General features: G+C 35.2%; 3 protein-coding genes across 3 annotated transcripts in view; 2 read left to right on the top strand and 1 right to left on the bottom strand.

Annotated features, from left to right (window-relative positions):
- The window catches only part of LOC111486044 (cytochrome P450 4C1-like), a 6474-nt gene extending 5600 nt beyond the window's left edge, over positions 1 to 874 (top strand). Inside the window, exon 7 of the mRNA XM_023133047.1 lies at positions 341 to 874. Within this exon, the coding sequence (XP_022988815.1) occupies positions 341 to 448 (108 nt within the window). The 3' untranslated portion in view covers positions 449 to 874. The remainder of the gene's footprint in view (positions 1 to 340) is intronic.
- Positions 875 to 1695: 821 nt separating this feature from the next.
- LOC111484419 (cysteine proteinase inhibitor 12-like) lies at positions 1696 to 5167 on the top strand. The gene is made up of 4 exons (XM_023130994.1): positions 1696 to 2090; positions 2598 to 2817; positions 3505 to 3650; positions 4835 to 5167. The coding sequence occupies exons 1-4, from the start codon at positions 1860 to 1862 to the stop codon at positions 4970 to 4972; spliced, it is 735 nt and encodes a 244-aa protein (XP_022986762.1). The 5' UTR covers positions 1696 to 1859; the 3' UTR covers positions 4973 to 5167.
- Positions 5168 to 6685: 1518 nt separating this feature from the next.
- On the bottom strand, positions 6686 to 10899 carry LOC111486562 (dr1-associated corepressor-like). Its single transcript, XM_023133740.1, has 6 exons — positions 10681 to 10899; positions 8512 to 8584; positions 8329 to 8422; positions 7939 to 8052; positions 7809 to 7863; positions 6686 to 7619 (listed from the first exon to the last, which is right to left on the bottom strand). The coding sequence occupies exons 1-6, from the start codon at positions 10711 to 10713 to the stop codon at positions 7131 to 7133; spliced, it is 858 nt and encodes a 285-aa protein (XP_022989508.1). The 5' UTR covers positions 10714 to 10899; the 3' UTR covers positions 6686 to 7130.
- Positions 10900 to 12298: the final 1399 nt, after the last annotated feature.

Genomic DNA, 12298 nt, shown 5'->3' with positions numbered 1-12298 from the left:
AAAAAAAAAAAAAAAAAAAAAAAAAAAAAAAAAAAAAAAAAAAAAAAAAAAAAACTAACATGTTATTGTTAACAATGAAGATAGAGTAAATTGATTGAGTTCTACTTTCATGTCATTCTCCTTGTCCTCATCTTTTGTTTGGGAAATTCACCAAGTTGTGCTCTCTTCCAGTACATTTTAGAATATATTAAACGTTTGGATTCACTTTAGTCTAAAAACTTAAGCTGTGTTTTTGGAACTGTGGCTTTCGAAGTAGTTGGTGACGCCCTGAATCTTGAGCCATTTTTAGGAGTCATTGAATGGTTTCATTGATTATTGCCCTTTTCATCACAAATTGTAGATAAAACTTCAGTCAGAATCCAAGAATGACTCGAAGCTGTCATCAAATACCTCTGCATCGCAAATGCTCCCGAATTCTAAGATAGTCTTCGCAAGGAGGAACAGCTAAAGAACAAGTAGCTAAAAGCTCACACCCACGTAGGATGTAATATATGTATTTCAGGTCAATTTACTAACATTTTATCTGAACAGTTCTTATGGGGAAGTTTTGTATCTTTTTCCCCCGACTCGTAATGGGAGGCTGAGACACATGCTTTTTCCCTCCCTATGCTTATAGGAGCTCGAGCACTGCCTTTTCGCTGTTTTATCACGTGTTTTTTAAGCGCTCTGAGTTCTATTGTTCTGGGGGGCCTTATACTTCCCCATCTTTAGATTCTGAATTGTCTCAAGTGTCTAGGATAGTTCAAGTTTCTTCTTCTTCTGTTTTTCTCTGTCTCCATAAAGGAAAAGGGTTTCTTGTGTATTACAATGTGTACTGAACAATGCTGGACTCAATGTACCATGCTTGTTGCATATATGATCTCCAATGACTGCATAGCATTTTCTTTTCCCTCTGGTTCTCTTTGATTGCATGATTGAAGATGGAGTCTCTTTAGGTGTTGCATTTTATTATGTTATTATTTTGACTTGCAATTGGATTGTGTTATCCTTTTGACCCTGGGGAACGTGGAAGCCTTTTCCATTTCTGCCTCATTCTCACTTATTTCATTCTCCATATTTATATAATTTTTCAAATTTTTTCACGGTATATATAATAAATTAATTTTGTACTTAGTTTTGATATATATATATATATATCTATCGAGTGAGGATTAGAGTAAGATTTGAGTCAGGAATGAGGTAGGAAATTTAACTCCCGTTCTCGGCCTTGTTTAACTAATTATTTCCTTCGTTTCTTACCTCATTTGGGATATAACGTACCAGACTTTAATCTTGTGAATTAAATAAATATCTCTATTTAGAGGGTTCTAGATATCTCAAATAAACAGTGGAAAGATTTAAGTAAAATTAAATGCCAAAAGTAGTTTTTATTGTTTAATTTGAGTAGCTATCATTTTAAATTGAATTTATGTTGTATTGTGCAAGTTGTATTCAACAATTCTATTATTTAGAAGTGTTAGTGTTCAAAGGATATAAAATGTTTGGATTATTTACCAAATTTTGGTGGAAAATATTCAAAATATGAAATACTTTGCTTAAATCATTTATTTGTAGGTTAAATAAATAAAATTAAGTCCTAATTCTTTTTTTCATTATTATAAGATTTGTACCACATGGAATTATTCTTTTTTTTTTTTTATTTAAAAAAACAATTAATACTGTAATAAAGCAGCTAAAAGAAATTGATTCGTTTCCCAACAAGTAAACGCTTAAGCGCTTCGTGGAGCAGTTTCTCGATTGGCACGAATTCACGTTCTCACCCTCGTGGCGCCAAAAGAGAGTCCCGTTCAATATCTTACAGCGAAGGAATTTCACAAAATCGACCGATAAATGAGGAATAGTTGAACCACTCCTCTGTGATGAAAAACGATTCTTCGATTTGGTTTTCTTCATCGACGTTTTTGCTGTTGTTGTTGCTCTCTTGGATCGTTCTTGCAGGAAACGCATCAGCTCACTTTTGCGCCCAACAAGACGATCCACTGCTGATGGCGTCCACACTTGGAGGCGTGCACGATTCTCAGGGAGCTTCCAACTCAGCCGATGTCGATGAACTCGCTCGTTTTGCCGTTGATGAACATAACAAGAAAGAGGTAAACCGCTTCTCTCGTTCTCTCTGTTTAAATGAGTTTGTTTTGTACTCGGATGTTTTTTTTTATCTTGTCGCGTTTCGTTGAATCTTGTTGATGGCGGGTGTGCTGTTAGTTCCCGATCTTGTTCTACTTGTGTTTTTCTATGGATTTATGTGTATCAGATTAGTTCGCGATTGTGGATTTTGTATTCACTGGTTCTACTTTTTGGTGCGATCGGTTTCTGTCGGAGTCGATGATTAGTATCCAAATGTGTGGAACTAAAACTGTATGATTCTCATCGTCTTCCCGATGACTAAGGAGGAAACTTTCCTTTGACATATATCTATAATAAATTCTAAGGCGTTTGAAATTTCTAAATTTGATACCCACAAGCATAGTATTGTAGTTGTTTGTAATTAAAAGTTCATCTTGTTTCTATTTCTTTTCATTCAACTGTACTAACACACACATACTTGGAACTTGTGTTATACATGTCTACGATGTATTTATCTTCCCATTCCTTTGCAGAATGCGCTTCTTGAGTTTGTGAGAGTGGTGAAGGCGAAAGAGCAGGTAGTAGCTGGTACACTGCACCATCTTACTGTTGAGGTTGCTGATGCTGGTAAAAAGAAGCTGTATGAAGCTAAGATCTGGGTGAAGTCATGGATGAATTTTAAAGAATTGCAGGAGTTCAAGCATGCAGGCGATGCCCCCTCGTTTTCTCCTTCTGATCTTGGTGCAAAGAAAGGTGGCTGACATTCTTTAACTTATGCAGTGTCGTTTCATTTACAATTTAAATTATAGCTTTGAATATACAACCACTGTCAAATGCATTGTGCGGAATTTGTGGACTCAATATTGTCCTTGTATGCCTGGGCTCAGAAAGGCTTTCGATTTTTTTTATCCTCCTCGTTCTCGCCATTCCGGCATCTTACCTTCCATGAGCACGAGTTCTGCTATTCCCTTGATTTTAGTAGGTGCCTATTGGATCAGCATCTTCTGGATCTTTTTCACTAGTGGTTTTTCTTGCGCCTCCCGTGTGGAGTGTCAAGAGTCCCAAGGAAATCAGTGTCGCAGCCAGGTTCAATAAGCTATAGGAGGTTCTTTTTGGTTGTCCTTCATGACTTCAACTTGCAGGCCGATAACATCTGAAATTACGGTTTTCAATCTTTTCTGATCTATTAAGGATTGATATTCTTGTAGTTCGTGTGAACCTACTTGCATCAACCACTATTTAGCTAATGGTAGTATCTATCTCACAGAGCATAAGCCGTCCACTGCGATTAGTGTTTTCACATGAGCTTATTAACATTCTTGTATGGATGTTTATATTCTTATAGACCATAAAAGCTTTAACTTGTTGGAAATCCTTGTAACTGTTTTTTCAGATAATCATTGTTATTTATCTATATTATTGACCATGGTTAGAAATTAGGTGATCATCCTCAGGGATGGCGAGAAGTGCCACTACATGATCCCCACGTTCAGGATGCTGCACAGCATGCTCTTCGGATCATTCAGCAGAGGTCTAATTCTCTACTCCCCTATGAACTGCTGGAGATCGTACATGCAAAGGCAGAGGTAAGTGCATTATGGTTCTTTTGTATTATATTTTGTTTCAATGCTCTGAAGTTTTCACGACTGGAGTTTATCTATTGTGTCAAGAATGTTTTTTCTTCTTGCATAACTGAAGCTTTTGTTATTTTTTAAGAAAAACAAATTCCATTGATAAACTGAAATAAAAGGAGCAAATTCTTCCATTCCTCTTGCCCCAAAGTGACCAGAAGAAAACTCTATTTGTTGTAGGGGGTTTGTCGATAAGCAGTCACCAATTGGTTTATGATACTTCTTATTTTAGTTGGAAAATACGTTTTTGGAGAGGGCACATGGGAAGGGGAGAGGGTAGCGATGACGAAAAGGTTAAAATGGAGAGCGAAGAGAGCTAACATGGTAGGCAGTTTTCAGTTGGCTGGTTTTCAATAGTCTTAGTGGATCGACAGACCGATCATCAATTTTGCCAAAATAGAAAACTAAGGTTGACCAACGATAGCATAAAACGGACCAACTGGATTCAATTTCGGCCAATCAAGTCGGTTTTTGGTCCAAATGTGTTCACCCCGTTTATAGCATTTCACAAGTTAGTTTCCTTAGATAAGCATCCTTCCAAACGCTTTCATTTTCTATTTTATATTTTAGACGTTTATGATTGACGATAAAGTTACATTCACCTGATTTATCTGTCCCTGAAGGTATCTGAGTCTGAATTTTTGTAGGATTCACTTTTTAACAATTCACTGCATTTTCACCCCTTTGTTTTAAAGCTTTTACAATAAGTTCATTTTGATTACCTCAACTTTTAATCTACCACTTATTTCAAACTAAATACTAATGACATTCCCCCCCCCCGAGAGAAAGGTAAGTTGATCAAAGTATTGGAAAATAGCAGCAGATTTAGATCCGAGATGTTCATTCAATACCCCATATGTGTAGTTTATGAAAATTTTCTTACACAAATCTGGTCGAGTTCTATTTAATTTATTATTATATATGTATATATAATGCTAATGGAGGGATGCAGTCTAGGTAATCTATTCTATTTAATTTTATTCTTTTCTGTAATCGTTTTAGCTTACATTAGTTACCCTTAATTGTGTTAGCTGCTTAGTATACAAAGCTGTTTACTCTGCTATTCAAAAGTTAATAAAGATTTGAGGTATTCTTTGGAAAATTCCACACATTGAAGCCTCATTATGCTATAAAAACAGGTGATTGAAGATGCTGCAAAGTTTGATTTGCTCCTAAAGCTCAAGAGAGGGAGTAAAGAAGAAAAGTTCAAGGTGGAGGTCCACAAGAACAATGAAGGTAACTTCCTTCTCAATCAGATGGTGCCAGATCAGTCCTAACACAATAAAATAAAATAAAATAAAATAAAATACGAGTGAGTTGATGTAATGATAGAATATTTGCATTTGCTTCCTTTAAAGCTGTATCCCATGCAAACTTTAACCTTTCCTTCTGAACCTTTGTGACTTGTATCTCCTCCGCATAGAATGCTATATGATAAAATATGGAGCCACCTGTTTATTAGGTATTGGATCTTTGATTTTCTTTTCTGGTTTCGCTTTTGCTATTTTGTGCTTGGTTTAATGATTTAAAGATATTTTTTTGTTTAGGTGGAATAATAATCTAATTGGAGAACCGATGAATTTATAATTTATAAAGTCCAACTCAGTCTAAATTAATGATTTGAACCAAGTTAAAATTTGTGCTTATAAAAAATATTTATGAATAATTTCGAATGTCCCACCTTGGTTGGTTAGTTGGGGAGGAGGAGAACAAATCACCCTCTGGAGAATGGGGGAGGAGAACAAATCACCCTCTAATAGATTCTAGAAACCTTCTCTTAGCATACGCTTTATAGAGCCTTGAGGAAAGCTCAAAAGAAAAAACTCAAAAAGGACAATATCTGCTAGCGGTGGATTTGGGTCGTTACAAATGACATCAGAGCTAGACACTGGACGATGTACCAACTTTCTCGTTGTTTTTCGAAAAGAGTAGACACGAGGCGGTGTGCTAGTAAGGACGCTGGCCCCAAAGGGGATGGATTTAGGGGCTGTTCCACATGATGGGAGGAAGGAAAGAGTGACAGTGAGGATGTTGGGCCTCGGCCCCGGCCTTAGCCCCGAAGAGAGGTGGATTGTGATGTCCCACTTGGGGAGGGGGTGGATTTAGGGGCGGTCCCACATCCATGGGAGGAAGAAAAGAGTGACAGCGAGGATGTTGGGCCTGGGCCTGGGCCCCGGCTCCGTCCCCAGCCTCGAAGGGGGTGGATTGTGATGTCCCACTAGGGGAGGAGAACAAATCACTCTTTATAAGGGTGTGGAAACCTTCCCCTAGCCGACATATTTTAAAGCCTTAAGGGGAAGCTTGAAAGGGAAAGTTCGAAAGGGAAAGCCCAAAGATGATATCCTAGCAAATCACCCTTATAAAGGTGTGGAAACTTTAACCAGTAGACGTATTTTAAAGCCTTAAGAGGAAAGCCTGAAAGAGAAAGCTCAAAGAGGATATTCTAGTCGGGTGTGGAAACTTTCTCCTAGCAAATCTCCCTTAAGTCCAAAGAGGATACCCAGCAGGGTGTGGAAACTTTTTCCTGGCAGATGCATTTTAAAGCTTTAAGGGGAAGCCCGAAAGGGAAAGCCTAAAGAGGATGCCCTAACATATGCATTTTAAAGCCTTGAAGGAAAGCCCGAAAGGGAAAGCCCAAAAAAGATAATATCTGCTAGCGGTGAACCTGGGTCGTTACATATAATATTTATAATATTTATCAAACCATGGGGATGAATTTAAATACTATATCATAGTGATTAAATTGCAACTTTGTGTGATACCTCAACCTAAAGAACACATTAATTCAAACAATTATAAATATGGTAGTTAAATTTTTTGATAAAGTGGATCTTTTTTATTTCATTTTCGTATAGGAATTTGTCGTTTTATAGGAAAAATTGCTATTTCCCCGGTAATTAAAAAAAAAAAAACAATTTAATGATAATAAAGTCTTAAGGTCAATGCATCTTCTGATTCGATGCAATCTTGAGCAATGGCAACAACACCCATGGAATTCAATGTTGGAATACCAACTAAAATATGGTTATCTTAAGTTAATTAATTAGCATAAATTAGCATATTTCAGCTTCCAACAAGGGAAAAGAAAAAAAAAAAAAAAAAAAAAAAAAAAAAAAAGAAGGGTACAGTCCTACCCTTACACCAAGGTTAACACTCTCTTCACATGGATTACATAATGAACAAGCTATAACTTTTCAACAGCTACAGACCTAATGTTAGATCGATAAATCATTTACTTAGAACATTAAGAAGAAGAAAAAAAATCAGAAAATGATGAACTACATAGGCCATTGTAACAGATTGAACTCCAATCTCTGATTCTTCTTATTTTCTTTGCCTACTTTAAACTGACCTCCTCCCTTCCTATGTAGTTTGCTTCAACTAAGAGGTTTTTCTCAGCACATTCAAGGCTGGCCGGCCGGACGGCCGATCAGGTTACTCCTCTTCATCATAATCTTCCTCTTCCTCGTCTACTCTTGTGCTGAGATGTGCATATTGGAGAGGGTCAATTGCCATTTTGTCCACATCAGAGAGAGGCCAGGCAGGGAATTCGTCAGCTGCTTTAGCCTCGGACTCGGTAGTAGTAGGCTCGGCTGGTTCTACAGGTACATCTGACATAGCTGCTGGTACAGTCTTCGAGTCTTTGCTAGCATTGACATCGGCATTAAGATCGATGTTTTGGATAGTTTGATTGGCTTCACCTTCTTCTTTTGGTGTTTCACTAGGCTCAATGTGAGGCTCCATGTGCACATCTTGGTTGGGGTTCTTGTTCGTGTTCGTGTTCGTGTTCTCTATAGATGTGCAAGGGTCGACGTCGGGGTTAGGTTGGAAGTTGTCCTTTTCAACTGATCGAGCAGGTCGTCCACGACCCCGTCCTCGTCCCCTTCCTCTTCCTCTACCACTGCTACCATGGCTCATGTCATGCTGGGGGAGAAAAAGGAAACAAATAACTTTCTCATTCTAAGTGAGATTCATCTTTCCAGTCCAATGAACATTATGCATTTGATGACACCACAAGAATGACAACAACTATTTCTTGGGTCTTAGTTTTTTTCTGTCCACGTCAAAGAAAATAAATACCGAGTCGATTCGTTAGGAGGAAAGAATAATTACCGTCTTGCTCTTCTTCAACTCATCAATGTCATTGCTTTCATCAGCAAGGGGTTTCCTGATCAGATATTAAGAACGTTTAGTTATCCATGGATCTTAACAAAATAGGAAAATGAAAATAAGAAAATCATACCTCCTCTTTCTATCATCAACAGCACCATCAGAATGACCATGACCATAATCTGGAACCCGACTAACAATATCCCTCAGAAAATCGAAAACACTATAGCTTTGTACACAGTGCTTTCTGTAATAAAAGTTAAGAAATAATGTTAAGACAACAAATTGATGGCCAAAAACATAACAATCAAGTTCGGGGACACAAATAAGGAAGGGGAAACAGAGCATGTATTTGATACCAATTACCAATAGGGTGGTAGAGTAACCCAAGGGATTAACTAGTTAGATGCTAAAGGTAAGTTCAAACCAAAAATCTAAAACACAAAAACTGTAAATTTTCTGAGTTTGAAGGCACGGCTGTCACGAAACTTAATAAAATAAGTCGGTTAAAATATGCCCTTACAGGTGCAACGAGTTCATTGTCTTCGCTCCTCTTTGTAGAGTTATCTCATATGTACGGTCACACAGGTCTTGCAGGAACAGTTCCAATGCTTTAGCTGGTAGTCATGTACAAGATACATTAGCAATCATATATTTCTTAAACGGAACACCGTATGAAATTAAACACTCTGTAAGATTCGCTTACAAACTAAAACGGGCACTGCAAGTGCTATCTTTCCAACGTCCTCATCTGCTTGCATTATCTTTTTAATTCGTGCCTGCCAAATTTTATCATTAATCAGATAACAAAAAACTGATGATCATAACCGGATTTAAGGATTCAATTGAAATGAACGATTCTTCACACTTTAATTGAAGAATATCTATTCAAAAAGTTAGGCTCTTTGAAAGTTTCTTATAAACCTTCCAAAACATAGAACCCTAAAGCAACTTAAATCATCAAGTAAAAGCCAAGCCATAATATGTCCAAAAGAGGGCCTCTTTTGATCCTCAACGACTACAAGGTAAAGCAACAGCAAGACCAATGGAGTCTTAATTCATTCAGTGATTTGACATCAATTCTTTACATATTGAGCTACAATTCTTCACAAGGTTCCAAGAAATCATTTGAGTATCATTTAATGACGGACCACGGATGGGAATAAAATAGAGATTGATGAAGAACACCCTTAGGAAGTGAATAAAATGTTTCCTTTGCATTCTATGTTGAGATTCATTTTATTTTACTTATTTAATGAAAAAATACAAAAGGCTTACAAAAAAAAAAAAAAAGAACTCATCATAAAACCATTATGTACACCATGAAGATGTTCTGTCCTCATCAGTTTAAAGTAAGCAAACCATGACCCATCCAACTCTAAACTTTGGAAAAAAAAAATCTTCACTATCTTTGTCTATCAAAAGAAGAAAAGGTTTCGAACCAAAAAATATGTGAACTAATCAAATTATCCATAGACCTCATATTTCTAGAGTGTCTATGCTTGAAAAAGATAGCTGAAATGTGTATATTGTAGAAGAAAAGGTCATCATAAATGCTCAAGGCAATATGCATGATTCATGCATGTCAAAAGATAAGTTGTTAAGGATTGACAAAACAAATTGACAGACATCTTATAAGAGACCCAAGAGTCCAAGTAAAAATTATGTAGACATACATCAGTTCTAACATATATGGAACTTAGAATAGTACAAAAAGACAAGGAATCAACTTTTCAAAGCCTAAAGCAAAGACAAAAACTACTCCAATTGACACAAATCAACAAAGCATTGCAATTACAGAAACAATTATACAGAGCGTTGAAGCACCACCTTGCGCCCAACATTTTAATCATTTCCCGGGTTTCTTGTCAATCTCAAGCTTTCCCCTCAAAAATTAAAAATGTAAGGTACAAACGTCTATCTAGAACCAGTGTTTAAAGGCTCGAAGTAGAAAATTGGTTGCTGTATAGAAAAAAATTACCATCCAGTAGTTTTCTACTAGTTTTGCAGTTACAAATTCAAATCAAGAGGGATGTCCCGTTATTGGATTTTCAGTTATAACTTTCTAAAGGATTTCATAGTTTCAGTACAATGAAGAGAATATGTGGACAAAATATAAGGCAAATAATAATGTTACAATTTACTCACTAACCAAAATGTTGTCTTGAAATATCTCTTCTTATATATGTCATGGTATGTCTAGTTAGAAAGGAACAGGAGGGTATATTTAGGAGAAGAAGACCTAGTGGGAGGATTCCAGGTTCAATGCTCACTACCCTGCCTCCCTTTGAGCTGCTCATGCAACTTGTTACGAAGGGTTCCCCCTCTATAGTTACAATTAATCTGTTATCTCTTTTAGTAGCTTCATTTTGTTGGCAGGACCAGTGCTTTATTTTTAAAAGAAAGAACACTACTTTTGCAACCCTAATCACCATGTATTACCCCCTCGCAGGACAAAACTTTAAGAGCACTACTGCGTCAAATATAATGATTAAATTCATCCCAAGGATCCGTAATTAATGTTTAATACAATGAACTGAGCAGGACAAGTTACAGATGAACAAAACTGCAGAGTTAGCTTAATTGACACAGAAATGAATGGAAAAATACATCATTTTTTATATAAAAAAAAATGACCCTTCATATCAGGAATACATCAAAACGATGCACGATACCTACCAGATGAAAGAAAGAGGGGAAACATAATTAGAAAGAGAGTGCACAAATCACCGGACGAAATTGTACGACATGATCTCTTCGCCATAGAAGAAATGAACAAACAAAACAATTTTTCCTTTCAATTTGCTAAAAATACAGCAGAATTATCAAACCGATGGAAAGTTAAACCAAGAAAAGAGAAGAACAACGAACTTACAGCAGGAAAGCGGGTATCGAGCTTCTTCCTCATGGCGTCAGATTCGAGACATTCAAATGGGTTAAAACTATAAAAAATCGAAGAAACAACAGCAGAAAAATGCCAAAGCTTCAGCAGAATTCGATTATCATTGCTATCAATAAGCAATCAACACAGAAATCTATCGAAGCATTCTCAGATCCAGGAAAATTTAGGGTTTTTATCATAAATAGCTCTACGATGAAGAAATTAGAAATGGAACCCAGAAATCTAAATATTGTAAAAGTAGCTCAACGTTGCTGACCGAAAAGACACTAATACCCTAATTTGATGACCTGGAACGCAAATTTTACAAGTAACTTTAAAACGAAGAAGACCGAGGAAGAGGAGGAAAAAACTAAATATATTTTAAATGTTTTTTATTATTTAACCAATTTTTTAATATAAAAATGTATTTCTATCGAGTATTTACATAAAATTGACTAAAAAAATTAATTTTCTCAAATGTAAGCTCGTACAAATTTTAAGTACCGAAAATATAATTTTTTTAATAATATTTAATAATTCCACTATATCGAATTGAAATAGACAATTAATAAAATTAAAAAATAAAATAAAAAAATAGGCAAAAACTATACGAGTTCTTACATTCAAAATTAAAATGAGGAAAGTTCCAAAATTAAAATAAAGTAGTTTTCTGTGTTTTTTAAAATAAAATAAAAAAAACAAAATTTAAGAGAAAGAAACTTACAAAGAGACTCGATTTCCAAGGATGATCCAAATGGGTATATTTCAGATTTTGTGAAATTCAGTGTTATTATTCCAAATTTTATAATTGATTTTTTCCCTTTAAATAGAAAAGGTAAAGGACTCGTACTTTGAATATTGCTAAAGCTAAAGGCATAATGGTGGCTAAATCGAATATCCTCCCCGGACCAAAAAATCACTATATATATATATATATATTAAACAACATCGTCTATGTTTCTGATTAGATACGTCATTCAACGTAAAATTGTTCCAAATAAAAAACGGTTAACTTTAAAATTATAAAGAAAAAAAGAGTAATTTATTGATATATACAGTAACTTACCAAAGTATTTCCTAGTGATTTTACCTTTAAAATTGTTTTCGTTTGAATGTGATCTATATTCGTTCAGGTCACAAATATAATATTTAAATAAATAAAATAAAATTTTATTTTATTATTTTATATTTTATATTTTATAATCTGTGTCAATTTTAACTAAAATGAATAAAATAAAATATATTTATGTATATTAAGAACATACACGAATACAATAGTTATTTTTAATAATAATAAAAAAAGTTTAATTGGAAGTAATACCCAATAGATTTGATTCCAAGTGATGATATATGATTGATTATTTTATTAAAATAAATTAATGGATTGATTTTAAACCAGATATTAAGCATCAATTTATTTTAATCCAATAGAACAAAATAAACAAAGCTAGCTACATGCATATTATTTTAAAATTTTGGATGATTAAAAGTAAGAAGGTACATTAAAATAATAAAAAATAAAAAAACTTAACAGGGGAATAGTAAGAGGCTGTTAGAGCCTACTTCCTTGCTTACTTTCAAGCTCCGAAGAAGACTGAAACTGACCCCACTT

Source organism: Cucurbita maxima, unplaced genomic scaffold (genome assembly GCF_002738345.1).
Source record: "Cucurbita maxima cultivar Rimu unplaced genomic scaffold, Cmax_1.0 Cma_Scf00001, whole genome shotgun sequence".
Taxonomy (NCBI): Eukaryota; Viridiplantae; Streptophyta; class Magnoliopsida; order Cucurbitales; family Cucurbitaceae; genus Cucurbita; species Cucurbita maxima.
The sequence above is the reverse complement of the archived record's forward strand: the minus strand, read 5'-3'. Positions and strand labels throughout refer to the sequence as shown.